This window comes from Pristiophorus japonicus, chromosome 13 (genome assembly GCF_044704955.1).
Source record: "Pristiophorus japonicus isolate sPriJap1 chromosome 13, sPriJap1.hap1, whole genome shotgun sequence".
Lineage (NCBI taxonomy): Eukaryota > Metazoa > Chordata > Chondrichthyes > Pristiophoridae > Pristiophorus > Pristiophorus japonicus.
The window spans coordinates 78,929,444-78,952,179 of record NC_091989.1 but is presented as its reverse complement, the minus strand read 5'-3'; the positions used below and the strand labels follow the sequence as shown (position 1 = coordinate 78,952,179).

The 22,736-nt window shown below is 44.6% G+C and overlaps 2 protein-coding genes across 3 annotated transcripts in view; one reads left to right on the top strand and one right to left on the bottom strand.

Annotated features, from left to right (window-relative positions):
• Positions 1-104: 104 nt before the first annotated feature.
• LOC139278126 (cilia- and flagella-associated protein 54-like) lies at positions 105-21,799 on the bottom strand. Its single transcript, XM_070896782.1, has 4 exons — positions 21,613-21,799; positions 17,638-17,743; positions 13,620-13,760; positions 105-299 (listed from the first exon to the last, which is right to left on the bottom strand). The coding sequence occupies exons 1-4, from the start codon at positions 21,744-21,746 to the stop codon at positions 105-107; spliced, it is 576 nt and encodes a 191-aa protein (XP_070752883.1). The 5' UTR covers positions 21,747-21,799.
• Positions 16,829-22,736, top strand: part of LOC139278668 (uncharacterized) — an 81,865-nt gene continuing 75,957 nt past the window's right edge. Inside the window, exons 1-2 of one of the 2 annotated variants that reach the window (XM_070897714.1) lie at positions 16,829-16,945; positions 19,076-19,179. The gene's annotated coding sequence lies outside the window, so the exon portion shown is untranslated. Of the gene's footprint in view, positions 16,946-17,633; positions 17,683-19,075; positions 19,180-22,736 lie in introns of those variants that run through there. The other variant, XM_070897715.1, reaches the window with a different exon arrangement.

Here is a 22,736-nt window from a genome sequence, read left to right as displayed (position 1 = left end):
GAAAAAAATTGTACTTGATTTGTAACTGTAGTATTCAGACATTCTAACACAAAGATAATTCTGACTTCTGAATAATCAAACAGCCAATAAATCTGTTTTAAAAATCAAGAAGAACACAATACAATACCATTGAAAATAAGCCAGCAAAGATGTTCGTTGGGCAAGGCCACTTGCATAATAAGTCGAAGGAATTTAAGAATGCTCATGCACTTCTTCTGTGATTCCAGATTCAGCAGTTTGGGATCAGCCTCTTTCACCATTTGGTAACAGCAAATGCTGTTCATTTGCAACACATGAAGCTACAGAGCAGCAAATAGTTATAATTAATTTCTGAGAAGGCTACATATAATATAATAGAATAATTCACTTAAAGGAATACTGTTGATTCAACCTTCATTCCCCTTGTGTTCCTGAATATTACTGCATTGTAAAATGTGTGCATTTAAAAATCTCATGTCGTAATAAATAACTTGCCCAGTTTCAATAGGAATGAGTTGCCATAATAGATGATTTACCCATCACCTATAATTATCTGATTTATTTATTTAATGCTGTTTATCCAGTGAGTGCCCGATTTATTTAATGCTGCAATTATATTGATCTTTAGGAGAGACAGTAGCTATTTTGACCTTTACCAACTGGTTCCAAAACCACTTGGAACAAGTAGCCTAGTCAAATCTAAAATCTGACTGCCATAATTTGTAGGTTTTTTGTGAGGACTTCAATTATATTATCCAATTATTTGTAGAGAAGTAACGTCTGTCAAAAGACCACTGTCTTTATGAAAAAGTGTTACATTGGGGAAAAAGAAAACAAAAGAAACACACGCCATTTTTAACTATGATACCAGCACATACAAGTAACAACGATTTGTTACGACCTGTACTTGACTTCTATAATAATTGAATTACATGCTTGTAAAATAAAAGTACTTCAAACTTTGTTTTATAATGTCCCCATAACTGTATGTATACTGATCATGATTGGCAGTAATATGTTCTGTACAAAAATTCACCTCCATATATTAGCAGGTTTATAATGAGGATCTATAAACTGGTCAATTTCGGTGCGTGGCAACTGGTAACAGCAGTGTAGGATACTGTGCAAAACTACTCAATCCTGATAATCTGAGTTCATCTATTTTTTTTAACCTATCACAAAGGTCATATTGCCTACATAAACTAGCCTTAATTCAACATTGTTTTTTTGCTCAGAAACGGTAAATTATCCAGCAGTTTCAGTTAAGCAATTTTAATGAAACAGCACACCAAAACACGAACTGAACTTTAAAAACATGAAAGCAACAAAGCAACTACTGAAATGCAAATGATTGAACACTATACAAACTTCACAACATAAAGTTCAGTCACTTTAAAAAATACTTAGGCCCAAAAATGTACTACCTTGCTGCCATGAGTTACCACCGGAATCCTGGCAAAAATTGGCAGCTGCCAATCTTCTCTGGCACAGGACTCAGCGGCCGCCATTTTGGTGAGGGCCTCAGTGTTGCCGATAGAAGCGCTGGCCCTGGAGATGCTAATATGGAGAGCGTGATGTCAGTTGCCGTGCAACGCTGACTTAACATCACATTCTGCGAACAAAGACTTCTGCCCCAAGTTCAGCAAAGGGTTCTAAGCATGCTCTGAAAAGCGAGCGTGCAGCAGACTGTCAAGACACTGTCAGCACTTCTTAAAGAGACACACACATTTTTCAGGTAAGTTTGCATTGAAGTTTTTGGACTGGATTTTTTATATTTTATTGAAGTAGTGACTTGGTGCAATACATGTTAAAAGTTTTATTTAAGTGTAAAGGGAGTGCTGCTGGATGCTTGCAAGGCCTCATAAAGGAAGGCTTCAGGACAGACAGAAAATGCTGGAAATACCCAGCAGGTTAAGCAGCATCTGTGGAGAGAGAAACAGAGTTCATGCCTGACCTGCTGAGTATTTCCAGCATTTTCTGCCTGACCTGCTGAGTATTTCCAACATTTTCTGCTTTTATTTCAGGTTTACAACATCCACTCGCAAAGGGATGAGGAAGCCACAAAACAGAAAGATGCAGAAGGAAGGATGCCAAGATATCCAGGGTGTAATCATCCGCCTGCGATACCAGTGGCCACAACCCCAATTCCCCTTTCAACATTTGTCCCACACCTTACCGTCCCTCCGTTACTGACCATCACAGCGTCCTCTTGGCCACGATGCTAAAATAAAAGCCACCACAAAAGAAACTTTCAAATCTAACTTTATACATTTATCCACCTGACATCAAGAAATCAACTCATCACCCTTATGCATTCCCTTAGTGATTGTCTTGTGTGTCCCTTCACCTATCCTACTGATGTCACGCAGTGCTATCCTAGAGGCTGCATCATGGCTGGTGGCAGGCTGTTGACTTTCAGTGGGGGACACTGCAAATGGCCTTGCTGGTCGATCTTGAGGAGCTGGTGGCATGAAATCAAGTGACGGTTTTTTATATCATTATTCTTCTCTCCCTCTTCTTGGTCAACCATTATCTGGGCAGGCTGCATTTCTTGGGTTTGTGACATGAGGAAGGCACAAGCCTGGAGTTGTGGTGAGGGGAAGATGGGAAAGCAAAAGGTGCTTGTGAGAAGGAGGCTACCAGCATCTGTTATCCTTTCAGCCCCACTGCTGGCCAAGGGCTCAGCCATGCCAATGCCAATGCCAAGAATGGTCAACACCGTCTCCTCCAAGGAAGTGAGATGAAGCTAGGAATAGGCAGTGCACCTCATAATTGGTACAGATTGTTTGTAGGTGAGTGATTGAGGGGGGTGGGGAGTCGTGCATTGTGAAGTGTGTGAGGCAAGTGGTGCAGTTGGTTGGAGACAGTCTTTGAAGATGCAGTCACTGACCTTGACCAGTCTGAGGTCATGAAGTTTCTTTGGGCACTGGAGCTAGGTTGTGGGGGCGACACTGCTGGCAGTGACAACCTCCGTGATCTGGTCCCCCATCGCTCTTTCTGGAGGGCCTGTGGAGAGAGGATCTCTCTTGCAGTGTTGACTCTCTACACAAAGCTGGTATAGTGCATGCAAGACCATGGGTATCCCTTCCCTGGCTTGTTGATCCATTTGTGTTAGTGCTGAAGCATGTCTCCCATTTTTTAAGTGTGGAAGGCAATTCAGCTTTAAGAGCTGAAGATTCCCAATTGGGAATTCTATTTAACGTTAATTTATTTCAGAAGGCAGTTGAGCCGTTAGGACTAAAAACTGCCTATTTTTAAACTGATTTTTTTTTTTCCATTTTAGAAGGTCCATTAATGGATCAAACTGCTTTCTGAAATGACAGCCTTAATGTAAGAGAAGGCTGTTCTTGCTGCAATGACGTTACGGCCACGCTACATTGGGCTTCCTGACAGGACGAACCCCACGAAAATAGCCTTGCGCAGTAAGTTTAGCATTGGGTTAATGTTAATTAGCAACCAGCGCTAATTTACCAGTCCTGCCTGCGCCATCAATTTCAACGATTGTTAATTCCAGCCCGCGATGGCACCAGCAGGTTTTTAAGCGCTCTTCAATTTCTAGGCCTCATTGTCTGTGGTTTGTTCCGCACCAACACAAAACTGTCAATTCTATTTGGGCCAAAGCAAAGTCCCATTGGGACATCTGGCAAGTAGGCTACCTCCGCAATCACACACCATAGCTATAGTGGGGCTGGTTCCTCACTCACTTGGGCTATTTCTCCACTGCTCTCACCAGCAGCAATACCTGTGTCAGTCAATAATCCAGACATCAGGGCTTCCTTATTAGCACCAAAAATGGGTTTCAAACTCATGTCTGCTAATAGTCACAACAGAGAATTTGATTGCTCAAAAGGAGATTAGCTGCATCAGAATCAACCATTGATGCCTGTGTGGGTTCCTTGATCATGTCAGATGCAGCTGCTTCTTCTGTTGCTGGAATTAATTCAGTGCTGAAAGCAGCTGGGAGTGCATTCTGCTTTGAGCTCATCTCATGAAGAATGAATCCTGTGGATTGCTCACAGAAGATCCAACAAAAAAAAGCATGCCAGCATCATGTGTAACACACATTTCATACAACAAACATTTGTTTAAGTGCTGTTTCAAAGCATGAATCACATAAGCATTCATTTGGCTGGATCACGCAATTCACTTTTAATGGTAAATATGTTAGCTCCGTCAATTTAGGTACAGGTACGTCATGCAAGCCCCAGTTGTTGGGGTAAAAATTCAGATCCGCCCGAAACAGGTTGCACCTACCACTTCTGAAGTGGTTTTTCCACAGTGTCAGATGAGGTGGCCTCTTTCACGAAATTCAGCTCTATCATTTTTTGGGGAGCAGTATGCAGAAGATCGACATCAACAGGGGTGGAAATGGAGCCGGGATGGAGTCACCGCTCTTGTCGATCATCAGTGGAGCAGTGATGACATCATGATGCGTATGCGTCACGTCTCTCCCCTTCACCCCACGATTGGGTGCCAGGCGGCCTGGCCGAATCTGGGGGCATATTTATCCGGCCGATCTGGAAGTTGGCCGGCAAAAATAATAAAATGGCGGCCACAGCAGTGTGCCCTCGCCTTTAATGGCCACTGCGCAGCCATGTCCCACACACAGAAAACAAGGTGCACAGACAGAAAAAGCTGTTGGGGGCACCGCCCGGCAGATTGAAGATTTTGCAAGCTGAATTTAGATGGAGCTGCTCTGATTACGCACTTAGGACCGGTCGGCAGCAGCGGCGGGGCTGGGGGGGGGGGGGGGGGGGGGCGGGTGGGGAAGAGAGTGGGAACCTCTGGAATATCCACCAAGGTGAAATTTACTAGCGGCGGCCATTCAACCGCAAATCAGCGGCCACTGGTCTCCGCCACTTGGCCGCCGCCTTGTTGGGAGGCTGAATTTCTGCCCCGTTAACTGTCAAGGCAGCTTTTCTTCCTTGCCATGCCATGCTTCAGGCAAACCTTTTTGTTCTTTCTGTAGTCTCCTGCTCTGTAAATTTCTAATGTTTCTGTAGGTAATAGGCAGAGGAACAGCACCACAGAAGGCATTCAATATGATGCCAAACAAGAAGTTGCTAAGATTAGGGCTCATGGGATATGGGGCAATATATTAGCATGGATGGAGGAGTGGTGAACAGACATAAAACAGAGAGGAGGAATAAACGGGTCATTTTTGGTGCAAACCATGGCAGCAATTCATGCTTGGCTTTTCCTCCACTTGAGCAATTGATGAACTTTTAAAAACAAGCAGTTTCATCTGCATTAAAAATGTCTCTGGGCTTGTAATAAGGTTAAATTTCAGGAATATAATCACTCACCGAGTTGTCAAATGCTTTCTATGGAAATATCATTTGCCTCCCCGTGTGTGGACCGGAACTTGACTTTGTGGTTTTTGAAGCAGCTGAGCCACGAAGCAGAAATAAAGCCAATTCCAGATTCTTGGGCAAACTTATTTGTGCACTCCAACAGGATGAGGCTATTTAACTCACAAAGTTTAGCTGCTCTGACCCGCTTGAACCAGCTCAGCAAAGTTGATTCAACATCAAGACAACCTGAGTTATATATTTTTTCCATTGACTGGAATAATTCTGTTCGCCGTCAGCCTTGATTATCGCTCAATCAAGTGCTCCACTTCCTTCTTGGAGTGCCAACACTTGAGAGTACAATCCAGCAGTGCTGCACACTGGGCCGTGCAGCGCTGCCACATTCAAAAGGCCCCTCCCTCCCTTAAAGGGAAGGGCTCAGGCTGCAGGCTCTGCAAATAATGATTCACCTACCTGGACCACCGAGGGAGCTGGGGGGGGGGTCCCATGCGATCTATTATGTCCGTAATGTACTTATGAATGACTCCACGAGGCAATGTGTTGTACTCAAACTGTAGTGACCTTGGTCCTTTATTCCAAACTCCAGAGTAAGGCTCCCCTTTTATACAGCCCCTGCCACCAGGGCAGGAAACCCCGGTCTCCACCAGTTACACCCTCTAGTGGTGCCAGCATGTATATACACAGTGTAAACCTTATTGATAGTACATCAGGTAAACAAATCGGCATCTTATGCAACTATACAGTGACTACACAGAGAGTATATCTATAGTCTGCATATATAACACCGATCAATCCAGCACTCAAGCAGAATGCCGGGCTGAACGATCACGGGAAGAATCCCGCACAGAAAACAGATCAAAACAGCAAAAATAAACGGAAAGTTTATCTTTTTAAAACTTACCTCAGCCACCTCACCCAGACAGCGGCAGCCGCCCGATTAACACCTCGCCCGACACTGCTGCAGGGGGCAAAAGTTAATTTTGGGGCCGAGATGCTAACGGGGAAATGCGCACGGCGATGGCGTCATGACCTCTGGGCGCAACGCTGTAGTGCCCCGCTAAACTCCCACCCAGTATGACAGGAGTCACTGTCAGTGCCGCGCTCGGGCACCAATACATTTATGCCCCATTAGCGTCTCCCGCTAACAGGAGGCACAAATGCACCAACATTTCTCGGCCTTTGTTTTTCAGGTACGTGGAGAGGGTGATGGGAGGGGCATAAAATTTTTATGCCACAACTTTTTTATTTTCTCCAGAGTGCTTCCAAAAGTATTTGATGACTTTGTATGTTTCTCTCAAATGGTAAGGGTCCCGTCATTCTGAAATAGCTCTCAAACGGCTTCCTGTCTCTACTCAATGAAGCACTGCAAGGTAGCGGAGGGCTGTCTGATGATAGAGACCTCAAGTTGATCACAGGGTAGAATTTGAATTTAGCGTTAAATTCACTGGTCAGAACCCATTCGTAGAATTACATGGAATCTATAGCAGGAAACAGACCATTCAGCCCAACCAGTCCGTACCGGCATTTCTGCTCCATTAAGCCTCCTCCCATCCTTCCTCATCAGCTTAACTCTCTATCCTCTTCAGCTTTATATGCTTATCTAGCCTCCCCTTAAATGCATCTCAACTACTCCCTGTGGTAAGTTGCACATTCTCACCACTCTATGGTGAAGAAGTTTCTGTTAAATTCCTCATTTGATTTCTTATATTGATGGACTCTAGTTTTGCTCTTCTCTACAAGTGGCAATTCTTTCTCTCTGTCTACTCTATCAAAACCTTCTATCATTTTAAAGATCTCTATTAGGTCACCCCTCAGCTTTCTCTTTTCAAGAGAAAAGAAACCCAGCCTGTTCATCCTTTCCTGATGGGTATAACCTTGCATTTCAGGCATCATCCTTGTAAATCTTGTTGGCACCCTCTCCAGTGCCTCTATATCCTTTTTATAATATGGCAACCAGAACTGTACACAGTACTCCAAGTATGATCTAACAAAGGTTCGATACAAGTTTAGCATAACTTCTCTACTTTTTACTTCTATCCCTCTAGAATTAAACCTTAGTACTTGGTTTGCTTTTTTAGGGCCTTGTGTATTTGTGTCCCCAGATCCCTATGCTCATCTACCCCATTGAGATTCTTATTTTCCAGGTAATATGTAACCTCCTTATTTTTCTTACTAAAATGTAATACCTCACGCTTATCTGTGTTGAAATTCATTTGCCAATTATATGCCCATTCTGCAAGTTTATTAATGTCTTCTTGTAATTTGTTGCAGTCCTCCTCAGTATTAACTGTCCCCGCCAATTGGTGTCATCCACAATTTAGAAATTGTCTTTTTGATTCCAAAGTCTAAATCATTAATATAAATTGTGAACAACCAAGATCGTAGCACTGATCCGGAACCCCACTTTCCACCTTCTGCCACTCTGAATAGCTACCTACTACTTTTATTCTCTGATCTGCTCTGGTTCATTTCCCATTACTGAAAAGTCGCGAACCCTCCCTTATTGGGCTTCTTACAAACTAGGTTAGAAAGGAGTCCTGTATACGTTGTAGGGAGTCCATTCGCTTTCACGTTGGCAAGTCAAATTTAAATTCAGAGGTTCGGGTTAAACAACAAATTTTCAATACACTTCCAATAGGAGGTATTTTTGCACAATTTCAATTTAACTAAAATAAGGATAAGGTTTTAAAAGAGCTGCCAGAGAAAGAGATTTTTCTCTGTGACTACATTCTCACAGCTCTCCCTTTATCAGAATTCCCAGTTTGATTTATTTAATTAGTGCATAGCCTCCACACAATGTCATTGTTCTATGGCAATGTTTAGTTGCGAGGATTCAAATTCATTACAGCAAGGAGTACGGTTCTGTTACACTGGTTCAGTCCTTGCTTAGTGGGTGAGAGGACTCCAGCTCAAGAGTACTTGGTTGCATGGATTTAAATTTCCTTTTCAATTTTGTCCAAAGTAGGACATGAGATTCCCTTCCCATACTGCCTACAGAGTGGCTAATGTTGCCGACTCTTAATTCCCAATCTGCTACAGTGACAATTTATTATTTTGAAATAACAGATTTAAAAAAATATATTTTGTAAATTTCAACTCCCGCCCCCATAAATTTGAATCTTCATATTTGAACAATGCTACTATGATTTTTAAAATTAGGCTGTGAAAATTGGCACCTTAGCGGTAACTGATAGAAACATAGAAACATAGAAAATAGGTGCAGGAGTAGGCCATTCGGCCCTTCGAGTCTGCACCACCATTCAATAAGATCATGGCTGATCACTCCCTCAGTATCCCTTTCCTGCTTTCCATACCCCTTGATCCCCTGAGCCGTAAGGGCCATATCTAACTCCCTCTTGAATATATCCAATGAACTGGCATCAACAACTCTCTGCGGCAGGGAATTCCACAGGTTAACAACTCTCTGAGTGAAGAAGTTTCTCCTCATCTCAGTCCTAAATGGCCTACCCCTTATCCTAAGACTGTGTTCCCTGGTTCTGGACTTCCCCAACATCGGGAGCATTCTTCCCGCATCTATTCTGTCCCATCAGAATCTTATGTGTTTCTATGAGACCCCCTCTCATCCTTCTAAACTCTAATGTATAAAGGCCCAGTTGATCCAGTCTCTCCTCATACGTCAATCCTGCCATCCCGGGAATCAGTCTGGTGAACCTTCGCTGCACTCCCTCAATAACAAGAACGTCCTTCCTCAGATTAGGAGACCAAAACTGAACACAATATTCCAGGTGAGGCCTCACCAAGGCCCTGTACAACTGCAGTAAGACCTCCCTGTTCCTATACTCAAATCCTCTAGCTATGAAAGCTAACATACCATTTGCCTTCTTCACCGCCTGCTGTACCTGCATGCCAACTTTCAATGACTGATGAACCATGACACGGAGGTCTCATTGCACCTCCCCTTTTCCTAATCTGCCGCCATTCAAATTGTAGTGTCCCTGCACCGTACTACAAATTCGCACGAGGCATGTATTGCAGACACAGTCACTCGGTGACCTTAACCTTTATTCCCAGAACCAAGGAGTGCTGACCCTGGGTGGGACTTCCCCTTTTATACCTGGAAACCCAGGTGAGGAGTGTCTCCCACAAGTTCACCCCCTGTGATCAGGGTGTACATTTCTAGGGTATAAGTACAGTGTACAGGAGTTGCATGAAGGTTAGTTACATGAAGATTACCGTTGCATGATGATTACATACATGTTACAGATAATATTCTGTCTTCACGTTTTTGCCTCCAAAGTGGATAACCTCACATTTATCCACATTATACTGCATCTGCCATGCATTTGCCCACTCACCTAACCTGTCCAAGTCACCCTGCAGCCCCCTCACAGCTCACACCACCACCCAGTTTAGTGTCATCTGCAAACTTGGAGATATTACATTCAATTCCTTCATCTAAATCATTGATGTATATTGTAAAGAGATGGGGTCCCAGCACTGAGCCCTGCGGCACTCCACTAATCACTGCCTGCCATTTTGAAAAGGACCCGTTTATCCCGACTCTCTGCTTCCTGTCTGCCAACCAGTTCTCTATCCACGTCAGTATATTACCCCCAATACCATATACTTTGATTTTGCACACCAATCTCCTGTGGGACCTTGTCAAAAGCCTTTTGAAAGTCCAAATATACCACATCCATAAGGCAAAAAAAATGGCAGCTGCCGTGCTTCCGCACATCTTGCGGCAGCTGCAATTTTGGCCAGGACAGCAGCGCGGCCGTTAGTCGTGCTCACTAGAAAAATGGGAGTGAGGCAGATGGTGATGTCAATCAGTGTGCAATGCTGAATGAATGACGCACAAATTGCTATTTTCGTTCCATTTAACGCCCTCTCCTAATCACGTACAGCTGAACATTTGTTCAGCTTCAAGAAGGACCCTCCAATGGCAATATTTAAAGCAATCAGCAACAACTTGCTATGACTTGTTTATTTGATTTCAACTGGATGTGTGTACGTTTGTGCAACTGTTTGGAGCTTTCTACAGTTATTTAAAATTGGTGAGGTGACAGAGAGTGGTGCTGCAAATGGAGAATGCCTTGCTTCTGATTTCAAGGGTTCTGCTCAGACCATTTGCTCCCAGTCATGGGGGACCTACTTGCAGTCCCCCTCGTGCTCAAGTATGACAAGGAGATGGAGCCGAGGCAGGAAAAAAAAAAAGACAAGCTGCTCGCAGAGGGAGGAGGAGCAGCGGCAGGAGGCCTTATCCACTAGGGTCTTCTGAGAGCAATTTTCCTTCCTGCACTTAAGCAGAAGCAGTGTATTCGTAGGCTCCACTTCACCAAAGAGATGGTCACTGAACTCTGCTGCCTCCTGGAAGCAGACCTGCAGCCTCGGAGCAAGGCAACGACGGCGCTGCCACTGGCTCTCAAGGTCACCATGGCCCTCAATTTGTTCACCACCGGATCCATCCAATCTGGAGCAGGAGATATAGTTAACATCTCCCATCCGCCATTCATTGCTGCATTCGGGAGGTCACAGTCTCTGTACTACAGGAGAAGGGACTTCATTGTCTTCTTGAACAGAGGAGAGTATGTATGGCTTTGCCAGGATATCGGGCTTCCCCATGGTGCAGAGCGGCATCAACTGCACACATGTGGCTTGCAGGCACCGCATATCAATCCTGAGATGTATCACAACTGCAAAGGCTACCTCTCATTTAATGTGCAGTTGGTGTGCGACTATGCACATCACATCATGATGGTGAATGCCTGGTATTCTGGCAGCAGTCATGATGCCTTCATCCTGTGCCAGTCAGTTGTGCCAGCAATCTTCCAGCCACCATGTCGAACCCTTGGGTGGCTGCATGAGAGCAGTCCAAGGTTGCATGGCAGACAAACTGAGCTTGCATGAGAGTAGTCTTAAGATTTCACTGCAGTACTTGGGTGACTTCCATTTGTGCTGCAATGGAAGCTGTGACATCACCCATCACACCCAACATCATGGTTGGGTCCACAAGTGTCCAAATGGAGTTGCACATCATTTCCATCCTGGAAATTATGGGCTCCAAGCTCCACGCAAAGCTCCATGCAATGTTGAAGCCGTAATCCTCCATGCTCCTCGACACTGACAAGAGGCTCTCTGGCAGGCTAGCCATTGCACCAAGCATTTCGGTCTGCATGACCATCACCATCTGAAGGCTGCCCCATAGAAGTCGTCATCATCACAGTCCTGTGCAGTAGAATTCTTACGTGACCTCGCCGTCCGGGAACTGGTACCCGAGCTACCCTTTCCTCCTGGCCTGGCTGCAGCCCACTCATACCCAGTGGCTCACCATGTGCCGATCCCACCTCTATACTACCCTATAAAGGTACACAGTGACATTTTCTGAGCAGGTTGGTGTGTGGGAGTATCAGATCGAGTGATGGTGCCACTTCTACTCCTTCACAAGGTCGGGGACAGGCTGGGCTGGTGGCAGTTCGTGGGTATCTGAAAGGAGACAGGTACAATGGTGGGGTTGTGGTGAGGGGAGGGGAGAAAGCAAGATGTACATGCTTACACCATCAACAGCTTGTAAGTGAGAAGAGATTGTGCCATGAGGGGGAAGTGGGATGTGAGAAGAAGGATTAGGTATAAGCATATCATCATCAGTAATGCTTTCAACCTCGCGGCTCGCCACGGCCTCTCCAATGATTTCCAGCACTGTCTCCTCCAGCTCAGTGAGGTTCTGAAGTTGGGCTTCCAATCCGCCCATCTACTGCTGCTCACGTCTGTTGTGCGCCACCTTTGCCTGCAGGAGAAAGGGAAGCATGTCAGTGAGTGTGCTGCAATGTGTTTGGGTGATGTGCCTATTATGCTTGAATAGCTGGCAATGTGTGTAAGGAGTGAAGTGTGGGTGTGAGGCTTACAGCAATGGTAAGTGTGTGAGGGATAAATGAAGCTATGATTGTGAGGGATAAATGAAGCTATGATTGTGAGGGATGAGTCGTGGTTGCTAGAGATTGTTAGTAAATGGGTGATGGTACGGTGCATTGAGCAGTGTGTGAGGTTAGTGGTGCAGTTGGTGGGATATGGCATTTGAAGATGCATTCATTCACCTTGACCACTCGTGTGAAGTCACTGAACTTGTTGCAGCAGTGGATCCAGATCCTGGGGCAACACACATGGCACTGATGGCTTCTGCTATCTCCTTCCACTGCCTTCTCGCATGCTGCCTCGAAAGCCTCCTGACTCCCTATGGGTAGCGGACCTGTCGTCTTCTGTGCACTCTAGGAGCAAAGCCTCCAGTGCTGCATCTGAGAATCTATTTGCCCGTTCTCCTTCCTGTTGAGCCATGGCTTCAGAGTAACAATGAGGTGTTTCTGCAACAAAGCACCTCCCCTTTAAGTAGTGCAGAGAGCCGAGGAAAATTTTTATTAGTCATTTGCTAATCGCTAAGCTAACAAGCAGTGTATTTGGCGCTGAGCTCAGCTCTCCAATCAGATAAATGAGAAGGAAGCACAAATTTGCATGCTGCCTATACCACTTTGCTTAATTGAGTTTCACCCCCAAAATGTGTTCAGACTGTACACTAATGAAAGAACCGTGGTGAGGAATTTGGCTAAGAGAGGTACTGTAAGGGAAGGAACAAGGAATATTGGAAAGCCTTCAGCAAACAGTGCAGACTAGTGTGTTCCACCTTCATTCCTCCACAGGTAACATGTTGTTTTCTCAAAGAAATTTTAGTTTTGTTCTCAAGCATCTCAGCTTCAAGCTCTGGAGCAGTATGAATAGCAGATAAAACAGACAGTCCATCACATCCTGGGCAACCTGAGCACATTGATATTGTGCTGTTATTTGGAATAATAATGAATAAATGTTGCCTGTCATAACCCAACAGAAGTGGCTGGAAGCTATTCACATTTTTGCTTTGTTAAAGATATCAGCCTTTGTTTCACCAAGGTAGGCCATTTTAACACTGACCTAGTATTTATTATTGTTCATTACATGTGAATAATAAATAACTGCATTTGGAATAATTAATTACTTTTCACTTTCAAAAAACAGCAACATAATTGCAATGCTTCTATACTTTTTTGGTTGTATTTGATGTGTGATGTTACACAGGAAATGTTCAAAGTGGTACAGGAACATTTTGGTAAAAAAGCATGTCATCAATCAAGTTCACTTCACTGGTGAGTACTTGAGGATCTAAAAAACACCTCTAGTTTAGAACAATGGATCTAATATTACAAAGAAAAAACTGTAGGAAAGATAAGGGTAATAAAATAAATTATCAAAAGGCACATCACAGGCATACAGTAATAACAAATGTATAAAGAATATAGTTCTGCATTTCTTATAAAAAAATCAAAAAGATTTTGCACATACCGTTAAACTAGATTTCTCCACTTCAAATTCACTTAAAAAGATAGTCTTAAACGTTTTTACATCCGAGATGTCATCAATCATGAAAAAACCGAACTGTTGCAGGTATCGTCCATAACACTGCCACGAGGCCAACTTATACAGCTGGGAGTGAATGTCAACATGCATTAGAATACCACACAATAAAACACATACGTCAAAATACTTATAAGAAACATTTAGTTTACTCTATAAGAGCAGAACTAAGTGCTGATCACTCCCCATGTTTCAGTAATATTTCTAATTTGATGAGCTATACTACCATTACTGACTGTTACCATGGGATTTGTGACGTATTGCAAAACTCTGCATATTGTATTCATCCTGCAGCACATTGCACCAGCTGGTTTGGGTTTTGCTCCCATTCCTTAATACAGTATACACTGTTTCAGGTTTTGCCTGCACTATGTACTATGATCATGAGGTGCAAAGTAGTGCTATGTAAGCCACCATAGGAGGGAAATTAAAAGGGTCAAACTTAAAAAGGCTGCTCTTGTGCACCTCCTAACTACAAGAAAATAAGAGACTATTAACAGAACAACAATCCCATAGCTTAGAAGCAGATCATGGACCTAACCTTTTTATCCTGACCTGTACTAGACTAGGGAAACCAAAGTAAAAATAAACATTCGTAATCTTTGTAAATTTTGTAAATGTCAAGTAGCAGGAGCGGCAAACATCCCACAGAGATCTTGAAAGTAAGATCGAGGACAGCTGTCATTCTTTTTGGAAAATACTAACAATGAACAGGACAATCTACAGTTCCACCTGCACTGAGAATAATCATTCAAATACTGCAGAATTTATATGGACTGTAACCATAAGTTTATTCATAGTGGAAATCATTCCAATAAGGCTTCATATTTCCTACTTCACTGTTTCCTTCATTACAACAGTGAGTACACTTCAAAACTTTAAATTTTTCTAAACTTGCACTCACCTCCAAAAGTGGGAACCAGGAGCAAGAAGAAATAAGAAAAATAAAATATTAAATTTCACTTCTAAAAGATAAAAAATAATTTGAAAAGATGAGATAGATCAGATTTGGCAGAAAAGAGTAAAATCAAAAGTTTTTTAAAAAATAGGAAAATGTGGGATAAGATGCCAAGCGGAACAGTTAAAATTACTTTTAATGAAAATGGTGTTTTAGTTGTCATCATCACCATAGGCAGTCCCTCGGAATCGAGGAAGACTTGCTTCCACTCCTGAAGTGAGTTCTTTGGTGGCTGAACAGTCCAATACGAGAGCCACAGACTCCATTACAGGTGGGACAGATAGTCGTTGAGGGAAGGGGTGGGTGGGGCTGGTTTGCCGCACGCTTTTTCCGCTGCCTGCGCTTGATTTCTGCATGCTCTCGGCATTGAGACTTGAGGTGCTCAGCGCCCTCCCAGATGCACTTCCTCCACTTAGGGCGGTCTTTGGCCAGGGACTTCCAGATGTCAGTGGGAATGTTGCACTTTATCAGAGAGGCTTTGAGGGCATCCTTGTAGCGTTTCCGCTGCCCACCTTTGGCTCATTTGCCATGAAGGAGCTCAGAGTAGAGCACCTGCTTTGGGAGTCTCGTGTCTGGCATGCGGACTATGTGGCCTGCCCAGTGATGTTGATCGAGTGTGGTCAGTGTTTCAATGCTGGGGATGTTAGCCTGAATGAGGACGCTGATGTTGGTGCACCTGTCCTCCCAGGGGATTTGTAGGGTCTTGCGGAGACATCATTGGTGGTATTTCTCCAGCAACTTGAGGTGTCTACTGTACATGGTCCATGTCTCTGAGCCATACAGGAGAGCAGGTATTACTACAGCCCAGTAGACCATGAGCTTAGTGGCAGTTTCTAATAGCTAACACCTATGTGTGTGTGTGTGTGTGTGTGTGTGTGAGAGAGAGAGAGAGAGAGAGAGAGAGAGAGAGAGAAAGAGAGAGAGAGAGAGAGAGAGAGAGAGAGAGAAAGAAAGAAAGAAAGGAAGAGAAAGAAAGAAGAGAAGAAAGAAGAAAGAGAGAAAGAAAGAAAGAAAAGAAAGAGAGAAAGAAAGAGAGAAAGAAAGAAAGAAGAAAGAAAGAAGAAAGAAAGAAAGAAAGAAAGAAAGAAGGAAAGAAAGAAAGAAAGAAAGAAAGAAAGAAAGAAAGAAGAGAGAAGAAAAAGAGAGAGAGAGAAAGAGAGAAAGAGAGAAAGGAGAAAGAGAAAGAGAAAAAGAGAAAAAGAGAAAAAGAGAAAAAGAGAAAAAGAGAAAGAGAGAAAGAGAGAAAGAGAGAGAGAACTTAATTGATTTTTTAATGTTGAATTTTGGAAGCAAAGAAAGCCTTGAGGAAATTAGAAAAGTCAGTGTTAAGAGGGAAACAGGTTGAGCGTGAAGGGGAGGGCTCCAGCCTCTCACCACCTGTGCATGGGAGTGGATAGGGACTTCAGGGTAAGGTGATGACAGCAGAGCGAGGAGGAGGAGAGGATACAAGGTCAAAGGTCAAGGGGAAGAGAAAGAGGGAGCAATGCGAGTGAGTTGGGCTGTTGATGGGAGTAAGGAGGCCGGAAGAGTACGTAGTAGAGGAAAAGTGATGGGATGGGAGACACAACGAGAGTGAGGGATGGGACTACACAACAGTTGATAACATATGAAACATTACCTGAAAAATCCATTACGCAGCTTTTTTCAAGTCACAAAGAACAACTTAAAGCTCTAAAATACTTTAATTCCACTAGAACAGTGCCGTGCGATACATTAGCCAATATCCACATGTGGCTAATTGCATACGGATTAGTAAATAAAAATAAGTAATAGACACTGTCGTTGGTCATGTGATCTCAGCATTCATATTCACATGGCGTATGCTCTCTGCTCCTTCTTCGAATAGTGCCAAGGGATCTTTTACATCCAACTGAACAGGCAGACAAGGCCTCAGTTTTTAATGTCTCATCTGAAAGACCACAATACTGCACTGAAATGACAGGATTTGTACCCAAAACCTTCTGATACGGTGGTCAGAGTGAAGCCAAGCTGACACATAGGCCGGAATTTTCCCATAATAAAAGGGTGGGTTTGGAGCGTGGGGGCAGTTAAATTGTTAAAAATGGAATTCCCGACCTGATCCCGCCTCCAACCCACACACTTCCGGTTTTGCCAAGGACGTTACGGGAGCAGGCGACCAAGCCGCTGCCGGGGCGTTACCTCAATTTAAATATTGCAATGAGGCTGGAAGCCTCTATTATCCCCTCCATTTTGAATTTAACTGCCTGTGGACGGGTTTCACACAATTCGTGAAACCTGGCAGTTAAACAGAGGTGGGAACTGCTGCATCCAGGAGGTAAGTATTTTTATATCTACCTCCTGGATCAAGGGTCTTACCTAATCTATCCCTGCGATCAGAGATCCCCCTCAAGAGGCCTCCAATCACATTTCCAGGCCTTCCCCATCCCCAGGTTCCCCCCCCCCCCGCCATCCTCTGTATTGATGATGAGGCTGACCATGATCCTCCGGTGGTAGGCCCCGATCCTTTCGCTCCCCTGCCGATCCTCCATCACCACCCCCCTCCACCCTGCGATATCCATCCAACCAACCAACCAACCTGCCCACCCCCCCACCCCTCCCAAATCCCTGGCCGCCACTAACCTCCCCCCCCCCGCCGCCACACACACACACACACACACACAATCCCCGACCACCACCGCCACCCTCAAACACCGCCCATTGCCTGCCGATCCCCTGCCAACTCTGCAACCTCCCCCACCCCCGCCGATCCTCTCTCTCCCCCACTCCCGAGTGCCGATCCCCTCCTGATTGCACTTCCCCTCCCAATTGTCGACCCCTTCCCAATGATCCCTGACCTCCCCCTTCCGCCGATTGCAAACCCCCCTCCCACGAATTGCCAACATCCGCTTCTGCCTCCCGGGTTTCCCACCATCACAACCCGCCTCCCCCCAAAAAATTGTGGCCATATTTACCCGATAGATAGATATTCATTATAAACAGTAGTGGAGTTAATTCAGACAGACTTACCTTCAGCTCTGCAAGAAAAACTCCGACCATAATAAGTTTTTCATGGTAATAATGAGCTGGTAACAGCTTCTCATACTTGTTCCAGATGCGAAATAAGTCACTGGCTCTAATAAATTGAAACAGAACAATGCTAATAATTAGGCTGTCTTCATGGGTTAGGGGAGCGTGGCGGCGGGGAAACAGACAGCTTAACTTTCAAAACTCAATTCACGGACAAACGAATAGATATGTAGATATTCATGCTACTGCTATAAAAACTGCTTTATGAAAGCCCACATTTAAAATACTCGTTGATCTCGTGTAGTATTGCAAACAGGAAGTCAAGACCAAGGATCTTCAGGTGAGGTGCCTTGGGACATTTTACTACGTTAAAGGCGCTATATAAATAAAAGTTCTTATTATTATTGAAGTGGAATTGGAGGGTGGAAGATAATTTAACCAGTGCATGCAAATGTAATTCTGAAGTTCAGCATTTGGGTGCAGTGGGGTTGGGAGATCGGTGAGACAGTGCCTTAAATAAAAGAAAAGTTAGGAAGCTATTTTCGAACTATCATAACAGGATAGAAAAGGCAGACTTGTTTCCCAGCAGCTAGAGATTGGGAGGGGTTCGGGGGAAGAGAGTGACAGACGACTGGGGGTCAGGGGAGAGGGTGACAGGGACTGGGGGTCAGTGGAAGAGGGCGACAGTGACTGGGGGTCAGGGGAAGAGGGCGACAGGGGGTTGAAGAAGGGGTCTCAAGAGTGAGGGAGAAAAAGGAATGAGAATGGGGCTCGAACGGAAGGAGAGAGGGAAGAACATAACATAAGAATTCGGAGCAGAAGTTGGCTATTCGGCCCCTCGAGCCTGTTCCGCCATTCAATCAGATCATGGCTGATCGTCTACCTCAACTCTATTTTCCTGCAATGTCCCCATATCCCTTAATTCCCTTAATATTCACTCAAAGACTGAGCCCCCAGCCTTCTGGAGTAGAGAAGTCCAAAGATTCACCATCCTCTGAGTGAAGTTTCTCCTCGTCTCAGTCCTAAATGGCCGACCCCTTATTCTGAGACTATGATCCCTAATTCTAGAGGAGGATCTCTTGAGGAAACATCCTCCCTGCATCTACTCTGTCTAGCCTTGCAAGAATTTTGTATGTTTCAATGAGATCACATCTCATTCTTCTAAACTCTAGAGAATATAGGCATAGTCTGTACAATGTCTCCTCACCGTCCCCCGCCATCCCAGGAATCAGTCTGGTGAACCTTCGTTGCACTCCCTCAATGGCAAGCATATCCTTCCTTAGGTAAGGAGACCAAAACTGTACACAATACTCCAGGTGCGGTCTCACCAGGGCCCTATATAATTGTCTTTACTCTTATACTCAAATCCTCTTGTAATAAAGACTAACATAACATTTGCTTTCTTAATTGCTTGCTGTACCTGCATGTTAACTTTCAGTGGTTCGTGTACAAGGACACCCAGGTCCCTCTGAACTGAAGCCAGGGCCTGGAGAATCCTAGAGCAGTGGGAGCGACGCTGTGAGAGGAGCAGCCAGTAATGGGGTGAGTGAAAGCTGGAGGCTTTATTGGGGGTAAATAGTGAAAGAATATTACCACCAATGTTCCTGTTAAGCTGCATGGCCGTGTGCTGTCTGGAGGGCCCGTGCAGGCCGATCACCGGCTTTTTCATTGGAGCATGTGTGAAATTTTGAATGGGCCACGCATCCAAAATAAATTAAGGGGAACATTAGTTACTACTTGTGGGAAAATACCACTAAGGGACCATGACAGAGGATTCTCACTGAGCACGGGGTGCTGCACGCCCTGATTTTACATTACATGGAGGAGCGAGGTGCCGAAGGAACGAATATGAACTGGCATTGGCCCACAGTAGTGCTGTGGAAGTGGGAGGCGCACTCCTACTCCATTGCGCTCAACCTGCTCTTCCTGGCTTCACAGAAAGGGGAAGTCAAAAAAACTTTCTACTAGTGTGCTTCACCTAGTTTTTCAGGCATTGTACAGAAGGGCCCTGAAACAGCTAAGCTTAGGGAGGGAATTCTAGAATTTAGGCCAAGGCAACGTAAGGCACGGCTGTGAATGTTTGAAAATGTATAGAATATGAATGTTTGAAAATGTATAGAGACATTGAAGTTGAGAATGTGGAAAAATGTACAAAGAAAGTGAAATTGAACAAAGAAATCATGGGAGAATAACTAAAAGAATGTCAGTCTGCAAATATTACAACATCAGCACAATTAACAGATTTGCAAGGTCTAAGATACTAGTCATGCCAGTAAAATTGTAACATTTAGAAGCAATGCCTGAGAAAGTTCTTTGACAAAGTGTGAGAAAGTTCTTTGGGAAAAACAGACCATACTGAAGTCGGCTTATGAGTGGACAAAGGGAAGGAGGGATCAAAAGGGATAGGCTGAACTAGGATGTCACTCTAAATTGTATCTTGTTATCTTGTACCGAAAACGTATAACCGTTGTGCCTTTACAATGTAATTTCACTTTGTCCGTAGGAAGTGGGTGCGCTCTATCAAGAGAGCATTCCTTCTGTCTGATAAAGTCCCGGCCGGTAATAAAGACTGCTTTGTTATAAGCTTCTTTGGTGTTCGCCTCAGTGTATTCGCTGAAACAGATTGAAGGAAAAGAATCCAGAAATCTACACAGCCATCAATGGCGGGACAATGCCAATCAGAGATGTACTAGAGGCCAGAATTGGAGGACTGTGGAGATCTCGGAGGGCAGGAGGAAGTTACAGTGATAGGGAGTGTAAATGCATAGTCATTTCTACCACAACCACAATATGTCCAAATAACTTCTGCCGAATGTGGCCCACACCAAGTGCCAGATCAGGCCCACCGTGCAAATTGGGTTTGAGCCCCCGAGTTGGAGGGTCGGTGTTTCTCTACAGTACTGGCCGAAAACTGGGAGGTAAAGCAGAGTGCCACAACTAGCAGGAGGGTGCAATTACAACATGGCAAGTTTACATAGGATGTTTCCATTATAAATAGATATGGGAATTTATCATGGCTTAAAAGTTGACAAAAATGTGGCAAAAACAGGAAGTACAGTTTTGTAGACTGGAAGTACAAGCAACTCTCCTTTGTTAAAATTATATTGTATATTGGCAAGAGAAATAGGCAGATCACATATTACTTGTAAGATAAGAATCTAAATGGGGTGGAGAGTGCAAACACACAAATCACAAAGTATCAACACAGGTTAACAAAGCCATAAAAAAAAGCAAACCAAGCACGAGAGTTTATTTCTGAAGGGATACAACTGAAAAGAAATTAAGTTAATATAAACTTCTATCGAACTTTGGTTGGACCACACACTGCGTATAATTCTCTCGCCATATTATAAAAAGGATATAGAGGCATTGGAGAGGGTGCAGAGAAGATGAACAAGAATGATAGCAAAAATGTGAGGGTATACATATCAGGAAAGGATGAACAGGCTGGGTCTCTTTTCTCTCGGCTGAGGGATGACCTAATAGGAGGTCTTTAAAGGTTTTGAAAGAGTGGATACAGAGAGAGTGTTTCCAAGTGTGGGGAAGGGCACAACGAGAGGCCATCAATATAAGAGAGTCACCAAGAAATTCAGTAGGGAATTCAGAAGAAACGTTTTTTTACCCAGAGAGTGGTGAGAATGTGGAACTCGCTACCACAGGGAGTGGTTGAAGTGAATAGGATGCATTTAAGCGGCTAGATAAGCATATGAGGGAGAAGGGAATAGAGGGTTATGCCGAATGACCTGTTTCTGTGCTGTAATAAATAGATATAGCATTTTCCAGTCCAGGTCAACCAACAACCGGGAACAAACGTTTTGCATTTGTGAGCACCGTTGCCTTTAATTAGGAATAAAATTGAGCAGGATGCAAAATAAGTAACAAAATGCAAGAAGCCTCGGGGCGATTATAAAACCTGCAGGACTCTGCTCCCCGGGATGGGGAGTTCTGGGCCTGTAAGGCGGTTTCCAGTCTTACCGTCTGATGTACGAGCCCTGGGAAGTCGTTTTCACTATATGTCCCATAAAGTCGTTGAGCTCTTGTTCAAGTGCAGTTATAACGGGGTTTTTTTGGTCGAGTTTCCCATAAAAGGAGGCGGGCACGGGGTCCATGGTGACCCCGAGACAGTACGATGAGCGCCCGCTCCTCAGGCTGCCGCACCAACCGCCCAACAAATCGTTGCTAGGAGACCGCCGCCGCGCGTGACTCCCGCCCCTCGTCTCCGATTCGTCCGAAGGCAAGAACCCTCGCGTCTGATTGGTAGCTTTCTGAGCCCGCGCCGCCGCCGTCTCCACGGCGACAGCTCGCTGAATGAAAATAAACTCTGGGGGCTCAGGGCTGACAACACCTGAGGGGCGCTCAACGCAACAGGCTGTCACTCAAAGGGTAATTGATAACAGGTCAATCCCGCCCCCTGTCTGATCACAGGAGGAGCCCGGGGCCTGACCCATCATTAAACAACAACCTGTATTTATATAGCGCCTTTAAGCTGGTGAAATGTCCCAAGGTGCTTCACAGGAGTATTATGCCACAAAAATTTGACACCAAGCTGCGTAAACAGAATTAAGCGCAGGTGACCAATATGTTTTAAGGTGCGTCATGAAGGAGGAAAGAGAGGTGGAGAAGTTCCAGAGCTTAGGGCCCAGGCAACAGAAGGCACGGCCACCGATGGTTGAGTGATTATAAACAGGGATACTCGGGAGGGCAGAATTAGAGGAGCGCAGATATCTCGGGGAGTTGTGGGGCTAGAGGAGATTACAGAGATCGAGAGGAGCGAGGCCATGGAGAGATTTGGAAACAAGGATGAGAATTTTGAAATCGAGGCGTTGCTTAACCGGGAGTCAATGTATGTCAGCAAGCACAGGGGGTGAAAGGTGAGCGGGACTTGGTGCTGTTGTGTATCTGTACAGCATGCACTCCCATGTTCCACCACCAGGGAGTGCATCCCCTGAAGTCCCAAGGGATCCCAGCATCCCTTGGGAGCACTGTATATAAGCCGGCCCCTAAGGCCTGTTCCTCACTCTGGAGTGTCTTAATAAAGACTGAGGTCACTGTTACTTTAACCTCCCTGTGTGCAGTCTCATCTATGTTAGGAATACAAC